The 16699-nt window shown below is 41.9% G+C and overlaps 1 protein-coding gene across 5 annotated transcripts in view; it reads right to left on the bottom strand.

Moving 5' to 3' along the window:
* ATP8B4 (ATPase phospholipid transporting 8B4 (putative)) overlaps positions 1–16699 on the bottom strand; it is a 4589528-nt gene that overhangs the window by 3769995 nt on the left and 802834 nt on the right. For all 5 annotated transcript variants that reach the window (XR_013609828.1, XR_013609825.1, XR_013609826.1 and 2 more), the window contains exon 5: positions 8972–9033. Coding sequence is in view for 1 of the 5 variants with exons in the window: in XM_078684774.1 (XP_078540900.1) it covers positions 8972–9033 (62 nt within the window). In the remaining 4 variants the exon portion in view is untranslated. The remainder of the gene's footprint in view (positions 1–8971; positions 9034–16699) is intronic.

Here is a 16699-nt window from a genome sequence, read left to right as displayed (position 1 = left end):
CCTAGCCCCATGTTCTCTCCTTTGAGAGGAAGTCATTCCCCTCTGAGAACCTCTAGAGCCATTGGAGTGGAGAGATTCACCTGAGTGAGATCTGTCCCTCCTATACCTCTGGTTAAACCCACTTGAAGGCCCGAATGGGGCTGTCCCATTCTCAGCCCCAAGTTGGCTTAAGTTAGCCTGGCTAAGTCTCCTGACTAAAGTTTGGCTGTCTACCTCTCCCTCAGAATCTTCTTCAACCTCCTATTCCTCCTCTTCTGGGGCTGGGGAGTCATCTTCTGTGGAGGGTACACCCTCACCTGTATTATCTGAGGGGCCTGGTTTAGAGGCCTTCTCAATATCAGCTCTCTCTAGGAGTTCTATCAGGTGTGGGATGGTAGGGGTGGAACCCTGTTTCAATTTCCTTGAGGTACACAAGTGTCTCATCTCTTGGAAGTTGAGCATGTCATATCTGGAGGGTGCCCTGGGAGGGTCACTCACCACAGATAGAGATCCAGATGGTTCACCTGTGCCAGACATGATCTAGTGAGGTGTGGTGTATGCATCTACCTACACTAAGTGTTTTCCTACTAAACCTCCCTAGGAGTTGTAGGCAGGGTGTACTAGGCCCTTTGGTCTACAACAACTAAGTTCAGTAGAACTTAAGTATTCTAAGTCTTGTTTTATATGTACCTATAACTACCTGTATGATCTTTCAAATGATATTGCAAAGACTACAATTGGTAAGACAACAGCAAGCCCAAATCCCAACCGCTCCACACCAATGTGAGAAGTTGTCCTGATATGTGATGTCCACTATTCTAGTGGGCACCTTGTATCAGTCCAAACAACCCTTATGGTGATGGTTGTAAAGTCAACCTTATAGACCAGCTATCCTAGTGGTAGCATGGACAAAGCAGTCTTAAGCTAAACTCAAGAGGACATGTGAAGCCAGCTGTTTTACCATATGCAATCCTTTATAATACCAAGTGAAAGGACACCACACAGGTTATATATATAAAATATATGTATTTATTACTAAATAAATCCTCTGAACTCTTTATGAGGTCAGAGGCACAAGCACATAACAATATACTCAATTATAATACAATAAGTTGCACAAATTACAGTAATGCCCTAGGGGCACTTCGAACCATATACTAATATAGTGGTATAAGAACGACGTCACGAACAAAGGAAAGGCCTAGGGCCTGGAGAATCGCTGGGGATACACTGTACTACCAATGGATGGAGAGCAGGAGGCCCACGGGATGCGCGTGCAGTGTCTTTACACGCACGCAAGTTACCATAGAGTTAGAATGGGAACAAAAGAAATGGAAAGTAGTTCTTTTAGGACACTTCCGGATGGACTTGGGAAAAGCTACTTGAAACTAGGACACTAGGATAGTCAATACCCACAGGAGTACCGAAATACTCACGTTACCTCACCCACAGGAAGCGGGTGCATAGGTGTCAAAGTGTGTCGGGTTTCGTCGCTGATTCCTATGGAACCTTGGAGAAAGATGCTGCAGGTGATCAGGAGAGAAGTGTCCGGGTGGATCCAAGGGCGGATCGAGGATGAAGAGTACCTGAAAGCAGAGGGGACAGAGTCTGGGTCACTAGCCAGTGACCAGGATGGAACCAGGAAGGAACCAGGCGATGTCGCGAAGCAATCAGGTGATGTTGTGAAGCTTGTCTCTGCAGCCACGTGGACCAGGAGGTGTCGACGATGACCAAGAGCTAGATACGGACTGTCCCATGAAGGTTCTCGCTGTCGGCGGTGTCGGCTTCCGGATTGGAGTCAACAAGCCTTGGCAGAGGCAACCGACGCAGAAAAAGAAGATAGTTTCTTACTCAGACCAGCAAGGTCTGATGGGCTGCTCCTTTTCAGGGGAGCAAGGGCCAGTCTGGAGCAACCAGACCAGCTTTGTAAGTCGAAGGTTTCGTCATCACAGAGGCCACTAGCCAACGGGCAAGTGACCAGACAGACGCCTCAATTGGAAAATGCAGAAGGGCCCCACTCATAACTCGTGGAGTGTGGAGGGCTGATCTTCAGTGCAGTTGGTGCTCGGGGCTGGGGCTTCTCAATCCCCAATGCACAACTTCGAGGGTGCCTCAGAAGTTGCACGGAAAGCAATTAGCTGGCTTTCCAAGATGGCCGCTCCCACGTCTCACGTCGCCTCCACGGGTCTCAGCTTTGCTGTGGCTTTGGATCGGGCTGAAGAAAGTCTGGAAGTTGGGGTCTTGTCAGGCTCTGTGCTCGGGCTCCGGCAGGAGCCTCGACAAAGTAAACCGTTGATCGCTTGATGGTGCCTGCTTGTGCAGGGTGGACACTCCTTGACCACAAGGGAGATTCTTCAGTCTTCTACGTCGAGTAGGATGTCGAAGGTCCAGAGTTTCAGTCAGGATAAATCTAAAGTCTTGGGACTCAGCTCCTACCTATATACCAAATCTAGGGGCTGGATTACCTGCTAGGTCCCTCCTATGGGTGGGACCCAGGAAGGGGGTGGTTACACCCCTTTCCCTTTGTCCAGTTTCGCGCCAGAGCTGGGGCTGGAGTGCCCCAGCACCGGTTTGAACTGGACTATGCATGGGACACCTTGTGTACCCCAGGCAGTGTCTCATTTCATTCAGCCCTCCCTGCCCCAATACACTATAGCCTGTCTGGGGTGGTGCTAGCACCTCCCAAGACAGGAAACCTATTGTCCAAGCCTCCCTCGCTGGAATGACTACCAGCAGCAGGAGGTTAGACTTGTGTCTGTGGCAGCAGCATCCATTTTGTGATGCTGAGGCTCCGGTTAACTTTAACCAGGATTAGTGGAAGTAACATGTCTTCTCCCTCTAGAAGTGTGGAATGCTACCCCCGTCGCCAGAACTGGTGAGGGGATAGTATTCCAAAGCGTATGACACCTTACACGACATGTTTTGATAAAGCCAAACCAAAGATAGCATTTAACCGCGAGGTTTATAATGCACTTTAGAGTATATGGTATGGCTATATCATAGAACAGCTATAAGGACATAGTTCCGAAAGCTGCAGACAGGCTCAGCTCATGCTAGAGCACCATCTCACATAAAACCAAGCACTCTGCCTCCAGGATTGTTAAGGCCTGCCACAGGAGTGACTTATAGGTGCATATGTGTCTATATATAAGGGTAGGTATAGGAATACTATACCTAAGCAAGGGATGATTACACGACCTTGCCCCAGCTGAGTGATCAGCCAGTTGTGTCAGTTTGGATGGCCAGCCAGGGGTGGCATAAGATATGCTGCAGCCCCTGGTAGGCCTTGGGTGCACCTATGCCCTGGGTACCTAGTAGTACACTGTACAGGGACTCACAAGAGTGACTCAAATCCCAATTGGTGATGTACCTAGAGTACATTGTGTGAAATTTAGAGAGAGAACAGCAGGGCTGTGGGTCTGATTAGCAGGCCCACAGCCACATTAAGTCGAAAACCAGTGAAGCAAAAAGCAAAAAATGGGGTGACCATAGAAAAGCAGACCCTACTCTCCTATATTGGGCATCCAACAACACCTGAAAAAAATGCAGTTGAACATCCTCAAACAACTATGGGACAACCTCCCTGGTTGAGTCCATGAGGGCATGGATGTAGCGACCCAAAAGGCATGTGGCATTTGTAGACTTGAAGGCCATACTCCCCAGCGAGAACACTACCTTCGCTGATTGTTTCAAGTGTTTTGATTCCGTATCTGCAGGCGTAGATGGGAAAAAACCTGCAGACAGTCTCAAAGAACACAAAGCCTGGACCATCAAGCTTTCCAACAGAAGATGGGTGGACAGGAAAGCAGGATTCCCCAGAGCCACCTTCTACTTCCTTGCCACGGTCCTGGAAACCGCTGGTGCAGAGATTTGGCTTCTGCCAGACTTCAGGAATAGGCTCTGTCAACACCTCATTAAGGGAAGTAAAGGCTCCGAAATAAACGAAGGGGAAAGGAGCACCTCTGTCAGAATATTAGACTTCAGCTCTAGTAAAAGGCAACCCCAAGAGGGCTTCAGCCTTTCTCTTTACCGTATGATAAGTGATCACCTCCTGTGTCGGCAAGCCTTTTGGTGATGAAAGCTCCAACTCAGGAGAAGTGTCCAGGCCACTTGTCTCCTTCAAGCCCTCATAATCAATGTCAGGATCTATAATCTCTCCTTCCTCAGCCCCTCCATGTTCCTCATGGTCCTCTTTTTCCTCCAATAGCCTTTGAGCCTCTCTCCGAGACTTCATCTTCGGAACTAGCGTCGGCGGCACCAGATGCGAAGCTGGTGACTTCTGTATTGGTATCGAAGGGGTGTGAAAAGGAACAGTTCTCAAAGCCGGTTAAGGTCGAGTCGGTGCCGGTTCGGAACCAGACGGCACCGGGGACACACCATCTAGAGGAGCTCGACCCTCCAATGAATCTCGGCATCGGAAGAGGCCAACTCCCTGGAGTCATAGGCATAAAAGGCATGAGTGGTGAGTGGGGAAGGTGAGGTGGCAAGCCTTCCAGGAAATCTGCCAATGGACCCATGGGGTCAACAGGTGCACAAAGCATCAGTTTGCCGCTCTGGTGAATAAGCCAAACATCGCATTTAAAAAATGCGACAGATCCGATCCCTGAGCCGGGAACACAGGATACACCGGATATGGTATCACAGGCCCTGAAGCCATTCGGGAGGCACTAAATTAGACGCTGGTTGCCGCGCCAGAGACCCCAGAGCCAGAGGTGGAGTGATCGTCTTTCTTTATGGTGAAGGCCTTCCATCTCTCTGAGCCGGAGGAGTCACTGCTCTTGGAGACGGAGCTGTACTCACCTCCGGAGATGAAGTCAGAGAGATCTTATCCCTACGATGACATCTGGGATTTCGGGACACCAACAAAGTTGCATCTTCCAAAGAGCGATGGTGCAACTTCTTCATGTGTTTCTATGAAGACCTGGAAGTGTGTGGAGTCGGTGACTTCGAGCAGGTCCTTGACCTCCTGTGACCTCTCTTCTGCCTTTTTGCCTTGGCCATGAATAGTTTGGCATCCCTCTCCTTCAGCAGTTTTAGATTCATGTGCTTGCACAAAGTGCTTGTCCTGACATCGTGGTCAGACGACAGACACCACAAACAATCTTCATGTGAGTCAGTAATGGACATATGGCCTCCACATTCCCTGCAAGGCTTGAACCCCAACTTCCTCGGAGAAGCCATCTTTGTACAGCAACAAAGTCGCAACAACTGCAACAAAAAACTCCTAGAAATGGGGAGCCTGGGAATGCTGCACGTTGGGGTAATTCAAAAGTTGATGAATTTACAGGCAGATGTATCCATCAGAAAGCTTCAACTACTTCTTGCATAGTAAAAGGGCTTCTAATTTTTACCATGTAAGTGGTCAACCACCTGGATGGGTTGAATTGCCCAAATCCTTCTGCACCCACCACAGATGTGGCAAATCTATCCACTTGACAGACCTGCAACTGCGACAACAAAGACTGCCAAATCACAAACCCTTTTAACCTATGCTTTAGTTACTTTCTACCTTTTTCAGAGAAACCTAAACATTTTATGGTTTTATTATTACTCACAAACAACCCTTCCATCTTCAGCGACCAAAAGAGCCCAATTCAACAGCACTCCCTATATATGCACCTTTAACAAATTCAGCCGTTGAAGAATTGTTGATGACCAGAGGAGTTGACAATCCATAAGAACCCAATTCAACAGTGCCCCCTAAATACGCGCACTTACCAGAATCAGAAATTATTGAGGAATTGATGATGCCCATGAGAGCAGTGCCATATCAGCTAGGCATGTAAAACTTCACTTTCCATAAGTAACACATCTCTCTTACTTTTAAAAAGCATCCTTACTGTGACTTGATGATATCACAGAATTCACAGAACATCCCTGTCACTTTTCTTTCTAGGTCTTGCCTACGCAGCGTACATGCGCTGCTTAGAAAAAAGACCTTTTGTAATCGATACCCTTTTTGCCCTAAAATCATGCACCCGTTGATTTGCTTTCAATGGCAATGCGTGCACGTTTGGCAATTCCCTTGTGGGACCGAGCTTTGACACCATATGTTTGCAATTACCTTGCAAACACATGGTGCTCCTGGCTCGCTCCAGCAAGGGAAACGCTTAGTTGATTCTTGGTCGCACTCCCCTCAGCCCTCCTACTTTGTAAACCCACTGCACTGGGAGCCAGCAGGGTGCGCAGGGCCATCTGTCTTGTGTCAGGTTTCCTTGCTGCTTTAATTAGAAGGTGCGTGTAATTTCCTGAAGGGCTCGCGCATTCCAATGCCGCTTTTCTGTGCCCAACTGCGCTGGTTTCTGCTTATACTGCATTAGGCTTATACTAGCTTAATATCGCACTGCCTTCCAGAGCACTGGACATATGTGGTATTGCTAATATCCATTTAAATGGCACGAGCTGAGAAGAATGAATAGCAGATTTACTCCTACTGGGATGTGAATTTTTCAACAGCAAGTCACACAGGGTGTCCGCAGCATGCATCCCCCTTATTAATGGCTGCAAAACATTGTTGCTACTGCACACTGTAACGTTGTAACTTAATATCGGAATGAAGATCAGTTCTTTAAAGTGCATTCTGAATTTAATGGCCTTCCATGATTTTCATACCATTATTTGCCATTTAATAAGCCCCCAACATATTCAAGTTATGACAAGAGCAAAACGAGGTACCTTAGAGGACATGAATTTCTTTAGTAAACGGTCGACACAGAACATCCCCATCTCGACACTTCTGGGGTGGCAGTGTGTGCGTAATGTTAGATTATATTATTGGAAACATATTTTTCGTAGTATTTGTGGGGCCCAGCAGTAAGCCAGGGTACTCGGACCCGAAATGCTTTTGAACTGGTTATTGATTTATATGCAGTTTCGACTTCAGGAGTAAGGACTTGTGTTCTCACATTTCTCCCAGCATGGGGTTGAACTCTGGATGAGAGCAGACTTCTTGCTACAGACTCTACCCTGCCCATTAAACAACCAACACCCTTCAAGCCCGTAGAGCCTTCTCCCACTCCTTTGCTTCCTCTTCTACCCTGGTCAGCCAGGGGTCTGTACCTTTTTATACCAAGCTCCGGTTGGATAAAATAATTGGCGAGCTCCCATTCTGAAAATGCAGATTTTTAAAAAAAAATTGGGTGAAAGCATTGTAACCCTTGATATCCCTTCATGCCCCACAGTGTTACCGTCCCTATTGTACAACAGAATGTATTGTCCCTTTCTATCCTCCAGTGTGGTTGCTTGTTGACCAATAATAAGAAGCGGTGCCCAGTCACTGCTCCCCCATGCAGCATATAACTCCGTGTGACCTAGAAGTGATAACTGCGATAAATTATCCGGCGTACTGGATCAGAGGGGGTAGCCTGGGTCAGCTGCCTGAACCCCCGGCCCAGCAAATTCAAATTGATGCTGCGCAGGTCATAGAGGCTACCAGAAGCCATTGCAGGCCTCTCCTCCCCTCCCCCACACTCGGGTGGACAAATGGGCCTATAAAGCCATCAGTGCCATTTCTATTAGCCCAGCCAGCATCCAAATAGCTGCACGTGCATTAAACATGCTTGTGTATTGCTTTCTGATTATCAAGCACACCTCCAGGGGATGCTTTTAGCTTCCTTTTGTGTGTTGGTGATTGTTTTTGGGCATAGCCAATAGGTCTCGCATTGGGGACCTTATAAATGTTTAGCCATGCAACAGTTGATGGTGTTGCACCAAGGATATTGTGCTGCATAAATAAATACTTATAAGGTCCCAAAAGTGAGAAGTATTGGCTATGCCAATGCTTGTTATTCTCTCTCATGGAAGGAGAAAATAATTAAAGAGAAGTGCAGGCAATAGTCGGGTAGCACAAAGGTCGTCACATAAGCATACCTTAACCATCCTTATGCTGAACATCTGATTTGAAGTATCCAAAGAGGGAATTAAACAAAACACCTGAAGAAAAATCTACCACTCGAACCTGTTAAAAATCAAACAATAAAAGAAAGTGTGATCGTCCGTAAGGAGTCCCAACTCTTTGCCTTTTTAATAACATACCTGCTCCTAGAATTTGACAACAATCTCAAAAGTTGACAGTTCCTAACATGTTATGCCACCATCACAAACACTACACACGAAGGCAGTTTGGATGGCATACACATCCTTGGTATACCCCATATGCTAAAGCATCGACTGATCATTAAAAGCAATGCAAGTGTTAATAGTACACAGCAAATACGGTTTCAGGATTAGTGACTATGCTTAAATATTCATTGACATTTAAATAAAGCTAGTAGATCACAGAGACTCATGATTTACAGAGAAGACAGAGCACTATTCTGCTAACAGGCCTTTGAGCTTTTGCTACAATTTCACTCTAGACTGATCGCTGAATCTTGTTAATATTTGCAACACTGAACTCCTTTCTCGCAAAACCACCATCACCACACAATAACACGGAATAGGTATTATATTTCTTTAATATCGTTTGTCTAGAAATATTTTAATTTTCAGTTTTTTAATATAGCAGTTTCTAAAATAATGAATGCCTAGTTTAGCTGTTAGTCTAGACGTACATTACCTGACGTCCGCCCAAATAGATTCATGCACAATAATAACAAATAATGAAGATTTTTCATTACTTGGCATAATGTCTTATTACTTTCCAATCTTCCTCTGGGCGAATTTCTAAGGCGCATGTAAACATCATCATTAGATTCCTCTAAAATGAGGAAATGTCTCTGCCCTTCAACCAGTTTACAACAAAGTTCAACAAACAACTCATGCTAGATCCCAGGTAGGGAGTGAAAACTTGATGGGTTGCTAGTCTCAGTTTTAGTCTGAAGGAGAATGACTGAAGTGATGAAATATACTGCATTTTATTATTTTAAATGCGTTTGTTTACAAGTTGTGTGATTTATGTTGCGCTATTTGGCTATGCAGAGAATGGTTTCTAAGTGCAGATGTATGTAAGAACAAACACCCAACAAAATAATGCTTTAAAAAGTATTCTTACTTGTCACTAATAAGCACCTGTGACCGCCGGTTGTTCACTTGGTTATCAGTTTTATGACGAAACTGCAAATGTAAAATAAAAAACAAATCATTACTAGTTTATAATGTTACCCCCTTCAGTTGGACTTGCATTGATGATTTTATGTCACTTTCAAAAGCACGCTCAAATACGATGAAGAAATGTAATAGACTTCAATTCACAAATGTACCAGGGGGAGTGGCATCTGGGGCTAGAGTCCACTTTGCCCATGCCTCAAAACGTCTCTGAGTGGCATCATGTGCATCATGTGCCCTTTGACCTCAATGCTATCACAGAAGTTACCCCTTTTCAGATATTTTGCCCCCCATTAATCCCATGTTTGCGGCAGAAGGCATATAAAAAAGGATATGGAGTGAAAACAAAACTAGAAATAAGACGCTCATAGAACCCGGTTTTCTTTCTGTTTCTGTCATTGCCTTCCTAGCTCCGGAGACCAGGCATAACAAGGACGGGTCCCAAGATAATGTAGGTAATGATAATGATATAAACAAGAAAATTTCCTTTCTGTGTTGTTATGCTTTTGATGGGTGACCGAAAGGCCTACGCACAAACCATAAATTACTTTTATATCAAAATTATGACACAGGTAGTTAGTACTACACAACACGAGTGATTACTATTTGTTTCTCAAATTTTCTTTGACCAGTTTATGTTTTTAATTGAAAAAGAAAATAATGTTTTTAAGGCAAATAAAATTTGAGAAATAAATAGTAATCACTCGTGTTGTGTAGTACTAACTACCTGTGTCATAATTTTGATATAAAAGTAAATTATGGTTTGTGCGTAGGCCTTTCGGTCACCCATCAGCGGCATAACAACACAGAAAGGAAATGTTCTTGTTTATATTGTTGATACCCGGTCCTTTCTGGTTTCTGGGAAACTCTCTTATTTTTAAGGTAATGATAATGATACTTTTATTGTATACTGTACTTAAACTGGAAACATCAGTTACATTGCGGTGTTCACACCGCAATACCTTTACAACGCGGGCATTACAACACAAGTCATTACAATGACTTGCGCTGGATGGCGATCTAAGCTAAGGAATAGTATGATTTAACTCTTCCAACACCTTCCCTACTGTAACGTAGGCTGGAGTTGGAATAGTAAACCATACTATTCCAAAGTCCAGTGCCCTCCAGCGCAAGTCGTTGTAATGACTTGCGTTGTAATGCCTGCGTTGTAAAGGTATCCCGATGTGAACACCGCAATGTAACATCGTATATTCTACTTAAACTGCTGCACAATGTAACATAGCTTTCTCATCACATCAGGTGATAATGTTGGAGAACATCTTGGCTTGAAATATCTTGTGATAGTCAATAAGGGGCAAATACTGTAATGAAAATATGTGTGCCACTGCTGGAGCACATGGGGTACACTCAATGCACCATGGGTGGGTACAGTAACCAAACACATACTGAGGAAGTAGAATACCCTAACTATAAATAATGGTGGGCACAGTAACCAAACACTTACTGAGGAAGTAGAATACCCTAACTATAAACATCTTCAGTACCATATTATCTCAGACAACCTACTTTTGTAATTGCAACTATCACCAACTTCTGAATGTGAAGGTCTCCTCATCAAATCACTTCAGGACGTTTTGTTATATTAGCAAGACAAGTCTGATGCTGGTGCTACCAGGTAATAATAACTTTACAAGATAGGGTGATGACATTGAATTAAAGAAACTACAAGAGTAGGTCATTTTTTCCGGGGTATTAGTTACCCAGTTTTAGCCGTTTTCAGTGAACCAGTGATCTAGGGGTAATAAGCTCATTGTGGTTCAAACAACACTTTGTGTAAATTAGTACTTTTTACAAAACATGTGTTGTTCATAACGTCTGAAGTTAGACCGGGTTGGTCATTACTGTAAAAACCTTTCACTTTTTATGAGTGTTTACCCAGCAGGAAAAGTAGGCTTTTTTGCCACCAGGATTGTAGTTAGACATAGATCTTGAATGCCGATATTGATGGATTCAAATGTGCTATTTTAGTGTCTGGCATTGTACTTTAAGTCTATAAAGTGAGCCAAGATCAGAGTTGTTCTATCAGTTATTGGGCATTAATAAGTAATGCTTAAATCAGGCTTAGAAAAGAGAGGGTGTTTTTTAAATTTTAAGCACAAGGGGTGACACCATTAGGCTGTTTAAGCTTTTTATGGCTCAATGTGAAAAGCAAGTTCAACATGAGTCCACCAATGCGAGTGAGGTCATGAAAATCAGAGAGCTCTTTGGTCAAGAGCTATTGTCCAGAAATGATGTTAAAGTGGGGAGTGGCAGTTGAGCAGGAAAATGTAGTTAGAAAATAATGAAATTGTGTGCTGCAAATCATACTTTCAAATGATTTTGCTGTGACAGTGAAGAGGAATGAGCTAACATAACATTTGTTTTTAATTACTTGTGAGTTTGGGGAATTTCCTTGAACAAATGTATTTCCCGGATACTATATCAATACATTTTTCATTTGCAGCAGCAAAGTGCATATGTATAAAAGTGGTGAGGGTGATTGTTGATGAAAAGGACAATGCATTCACACTATTGTACATTGTTACATTATGCCTATTTACAATCTGAAGCACCATGAGGTAAGGCTATTTCCTCGTATCGCAGATTTGTTGATAAAGTTCAAATGCTGGCATTAAAACTCCGACTGAACATCAGCAATTTTGCTTCTGGTCACAGCTAATGCCAGACAAAAGATACATAATGGTTCTCAGTGGCACGGCTTACAATGTAAGTCTACCCCCTCTAACGTGACAGGAGGTTTGGATTCCATTAAAGTCATTGAGGCGAAGATTATGGCTGATCTTAACTGGAAATCTCTTTCTACATATATATATATTCACAGAAAAAAAACAAAGGTTACAAGGACATTATAGTTAGACAATTGAATTTTAAAAAACCTTAGAAATTCACTGAAAAAAACATGAGTGATGTCCCTGACCATGTCGTGTGATGCAATATGTGAGGTCATAAGTAGTGCATTGCAGGGGCATAAGTTGTAGTTGAGTTCAGCTCAGTAGAACTGCTGAATCGTTCTGGTTTTGTACGAGTTAAGTGTCAGCCTAACTAGAACCTCCCTGTAAGCTTTGTTGTTTTCAGTGGATTTCTAAGTTTTTTTAAATTCTATTTCCTAACTATAATGTCCCTGTAACCTTATTTTTTTCAGTGAATTTCTACTTTTTTTTAAAAGTCTATTTCCTAAGTATAACAACCCTGTAACCTTTGCTTTTTTTCCTGTGAATTTCTATGTTTTCTTTTACATTTTATAACATTCTTGTAACCTTTGCTATATTATAAAACTATAGTTTTTAAAATTATGTTTACTAAGAATAAAGCCTCTCACCTTATTTTTAAAAGCCAATTTTTACTATTTTTTTAATGCTGTGGTAAATTGTTCAGAAGAGGTCTGCAAGAACAACAGTCAATGGCCAATCACCTGGCTTAATATTAGTTTACAAAGTATTGGAAAAAAGAATCAATATGTAGATGCAAAATATGGCAAAAAGAAAGGATAAAGTATTACATTTTTGGAAAAAAACAATCACGAAATACTGCAAATACTACAAAAACTGTAAGGTGAAAACAGAGACAATGATGGAAAAGGTAGTAAATGCACAGAGTTTGTAAAATAGATGACAAAGGAGTGACAATGATGGCAAAATATAAACAATAATAAATGTACTAGGATAAAACAATTGAACACTATTAATATTTTACATAAAACTATTATCTCTCTCGCTATATATATATATATATATATATATATATATATATACACACACACATTATATAAATAATAGTGGTTTTAATATATATATATATATATATATATATATATATATTGCTTGTACTCCGTTTGACGCTGCCGCATCCCAGTCATACTTCTTGTACTACAAAAACGGATAAGACAGACCCAGATTTCGTGCAAAATCAGTGGTTTATTCCATCAAGCAGAATAATACCCAGCAAGCCCGCATGACGCGTTTCGCCTCTAGCCAGAGGCTTGATCACATGATACATTGCTTGAAAGTGATGAGGGTACTTATTGAGCCTGTACAACGAGGGGTGGCGCTAGTTGTTTCTGGCCATCCCTCAGTTAACCCTGTAATAGCCAGTCTATTTACCGACTTATTTTAACATTGATGGCTTGGTGCCCGGTGTTGTCAATTGGTCATTTGATTAGTGCAAAATACATATAGTGCAAAATACGCAACAAAAAATATATATGAGGTTAGTGAGGTTAGCTACAATCTCAACCAGATAAAAATTATGAAGAGCAAAGTATTTGTACTAGTCTGCAATGTGTAAAACTTTGCTAATTTCGTAAAACACAATAGTAAACGACATAGTGTCTTTTTTGTTATGACATTACTAGCTCTTCAAGGAAGATTGTTTCTTAAACTAACTCATCTAATCACATATACTGTACATCAAATTTATAATAACAATACAGTTCTATAAAAGAGTCTCAATAAACATTGTAATTAAAACCATCTTGTTGTTAACCAAAAAAAGAGACCAATGAGAAAACACAAACTGATAATAGGGTATGATTAAAGTCCAAATGTTGTCAAAATGGTCTAAGCTTTAATCAAGTACAAATCCTCATATTTAATCCTACCAATAAAGTGCGTAAATAGTGCAAAAAATGTGTAATATACATCTTAAAACTTTTTTTATAGCTCTTGGAAGGATATAGAGGGAGGTGTTTGAGTTTTTAATCATTTCATCTACACCCTTAACCCAATCTCTTATAGACAATTTCGTTCAAATCTTAGTGCAATCAGAATAAAGTGCATTGTGCAACCATGAGACTAGATAAAAACTGTAAACGTGAGTGAATGTGAATACTAGATTGATACCCTTGATATGCTGATATTTACAAACAGGTGTATACATCTTTCACTCGCGTTAAGGCCTCGCGGGGTCTTACAGTCCAATTCAATGATATATCTAGTTTCCAAAAGACAGAGCTTAGCATCTCTGTCTCCTCCTCTTTTGAGTGGCATGACGCAATCGATAACATAGTACTGCAGTACTGAGGGATCACTGTTGTGTCGAGTCTCAAAATGACGGGCCACCGGGTAGGCTTGGTCTTTTCCCACGATGGCCCTAATGTGCTGCAGTATCCGTTTGTGAACGGGTAAGCGGGTACTACCCACATACCTGAGTTCACAAGGACACTGCAGCACATAGACTGCGAATTCAGTCCTGCACGACATGTGTTTTTTAATTTTGACAGGGCAACTTCTAAAAGGCACAGTGTACTGAGTTTTATTACAGCCATGTCTGCAAGCTTTGCAGACAGAACACTTTTTAAAGCCTCCGCTAAGAGCACCCCAGGTATCGGAAATCGGTTTCTCTAGTACATTACTTACTAGTCTATCCGACAAAGATTGGAATTTCCTATATGTGATGTCAGGCTTACTGGTGATAAATTTCCCAATAACTGGATCCCCAGTTATTAAGTTCCAATTTTTATAGAAAATCCGCCGAATTTCCTTATGTTGTTTATTATATGTGGTGATAACCCTGGGTTGGATTTTAGTATCCTCCACTATTGGAACTCTATGTTTGTTTTTAATTGCCAAACTCTCTTCTCTTGTTACTGAAAGAGATCTGTTGATTGCCCGCTGGACAGTCTTTACAGAATATCCACGGGACAAAAAACGTGCTTTACTCTCCTCCTGAGCCTTCTGACAGTCTAGGACGTCACTACAGATATGCCTAATCCGTAGCATCTCCCCGAAGGGGATGCTATTGATAAGGTGTTGAGGGTGCTGGCTGGAGGCATGTAGCACCGTCTTACCTGCCGTGGGCTTTCTATGTAGCTTAGTGTGTAGGCCAGAATCTGAAACATATACTTCAGTGTCCAAAAAGAACACCGATCTGGCATCAATATGTGAGGTGAATCTCAAATTTAAACTGTTAACGTTCAATGCCTCCACAAAATTATTGGCTTCTAAAGATGTACCTAGCCACACCATAAATATATCATCGATATATCTCAGGTAAAGGGGAACATGTTGTTGCATTGTTGTGCCATGAATGATGCCAAGGGTCTGGTCCTCCCAGAGTCCCATGTGAAGACATGCTAGACTCGGGGAGAAGCAAGACCCCATAGCTACCCCTCTGACCTGCTGGTAAATCTGATTATTGAAGAGGAAATAATTTTGTTCCAGACACACTTGGCTCATAGAAAGTAACATTTTGTTGTGCGAAGAGAAGTTCATTGGCCTCTTGTTTAAATAGAATTCCACAGCCTTTATACCATCAGCATGTTTGATTGATGTATAAAGGGAAGACACATCGAGAGTTATCAATAAACAATCAGTGCTCCAAACTACATTGTTAACTTTTTTGATAAAATCAGAAGTGTCCTGAACAAATGATGGAAGACATTTTACCCACTCCTGGAGGAAAAAAATCGATGTATTTAGAAATGTTCTCTGTTGAGCTGTTGATCGCCGATATAATCGGCCGACCTGGTGGTTTGTTCAAATCTTTGTGTATCTTGGGTATTAAATAAAATGTTGGAATAACCGGGAAATCTTTCTTCATGAATTTGTATTCATCGTTTGAAATTAATTTGGCGCTTCTCCATGCCATGAGTTTCTAGTTTTGATCTTGCCAAGATACTTTCAAAGTTGTCAAGTTGCTTCTTTTGTAGCATGTACCATCAGAAAGTTGACTTTCTGCCTCAGCTATATATAAGTCACGGGGCCATAGGACAATGTTCTTCGGTGGTCCAGATTCTAACCCAATAGGACAGGACTATTATTTTTCGGTCAATGTTTTTTTTTCTGATCATGTGGTCCAAATGAAACTGCGGATTTGTTGATATCCCCCAAAATAATTTTAGGGGTATAGAAAGTTTGTAATTATATTATACTATTAGGCTGAACATTGTTAAAACAATTTGAATGTTTCTTTCAATTTTCAGCTGAAATGACCTATTTTATCATTGTGCAAATCTGAGGATATGCAGCGGAATTGGTTCTTGTTCAACCACACCCAAAGTTTGGGAAATCCACACCCAAAACAGTCAGTTTGATCCTGGCTGTTGGTGCAGAAAGGTGGAAAGCTCATTGATGCCGTATGTTAGGGCAGAAGTGAATGTGCCAACTCTTTCTTTTGCATGAGAGGAAGAAGGAGTAATAGAGGAAGAAGTTATTTACATCAGAAAGGAGAGTGATGTCTGGAACTGGTTTATTGTATCTTCTGTAGAGAAGAAAGCCCTGTCAGATAAATTCAATGTAAGGTGTGGGAAAACAGATTTCCAGAGGTATTAAGAAGATGTAAAGAGATGGCACATCAACTATGTGGAAGAACATCAAGCGCAACCATGAGCATGCATATTTAAGAATGGTGATTGAGAGAGCAACATCCTCTACTGATGCAGAAGCATTGTCATGTATGCTCGTGCAACCTTCTGAAATATTAACATTCCACCAACCTGCACTGAGCTTAAACAAATGGTCTTTCATTGTTTCAAGTGCCAAGAGCTCGCATTGAACAAAAATGATGATATTATCACAATGTTGGAGAAGGTGAAGAGACATCAAGGTTATTTTTTTTCTTTGTTTTGCCACATCATCCTTCTTGAAGGACATGAACACGAACCATAAATGCTTATGTTGCAGTTCTAAAGGAGATGGTAGGATTATCAAGTGATGGA

This window comes from Lissotriton helveticus, chromosome 3_2 (assembly GCF_964261635.1).
Source record: "Lissotriton helveticus chromosome 3_2, aLisHel1.1, whole genome shotgun sequence".
NCBI lineage: Eukaryota > Metazoa > Chordata > Amphibia > Caudata > Salamandridae > Lissotriton > Lissotriton helveticus.
Note: the sequence above shows the minus strand (reverse complement) of the source record. Positions and strands in the feature narration are given on the sequence as shown.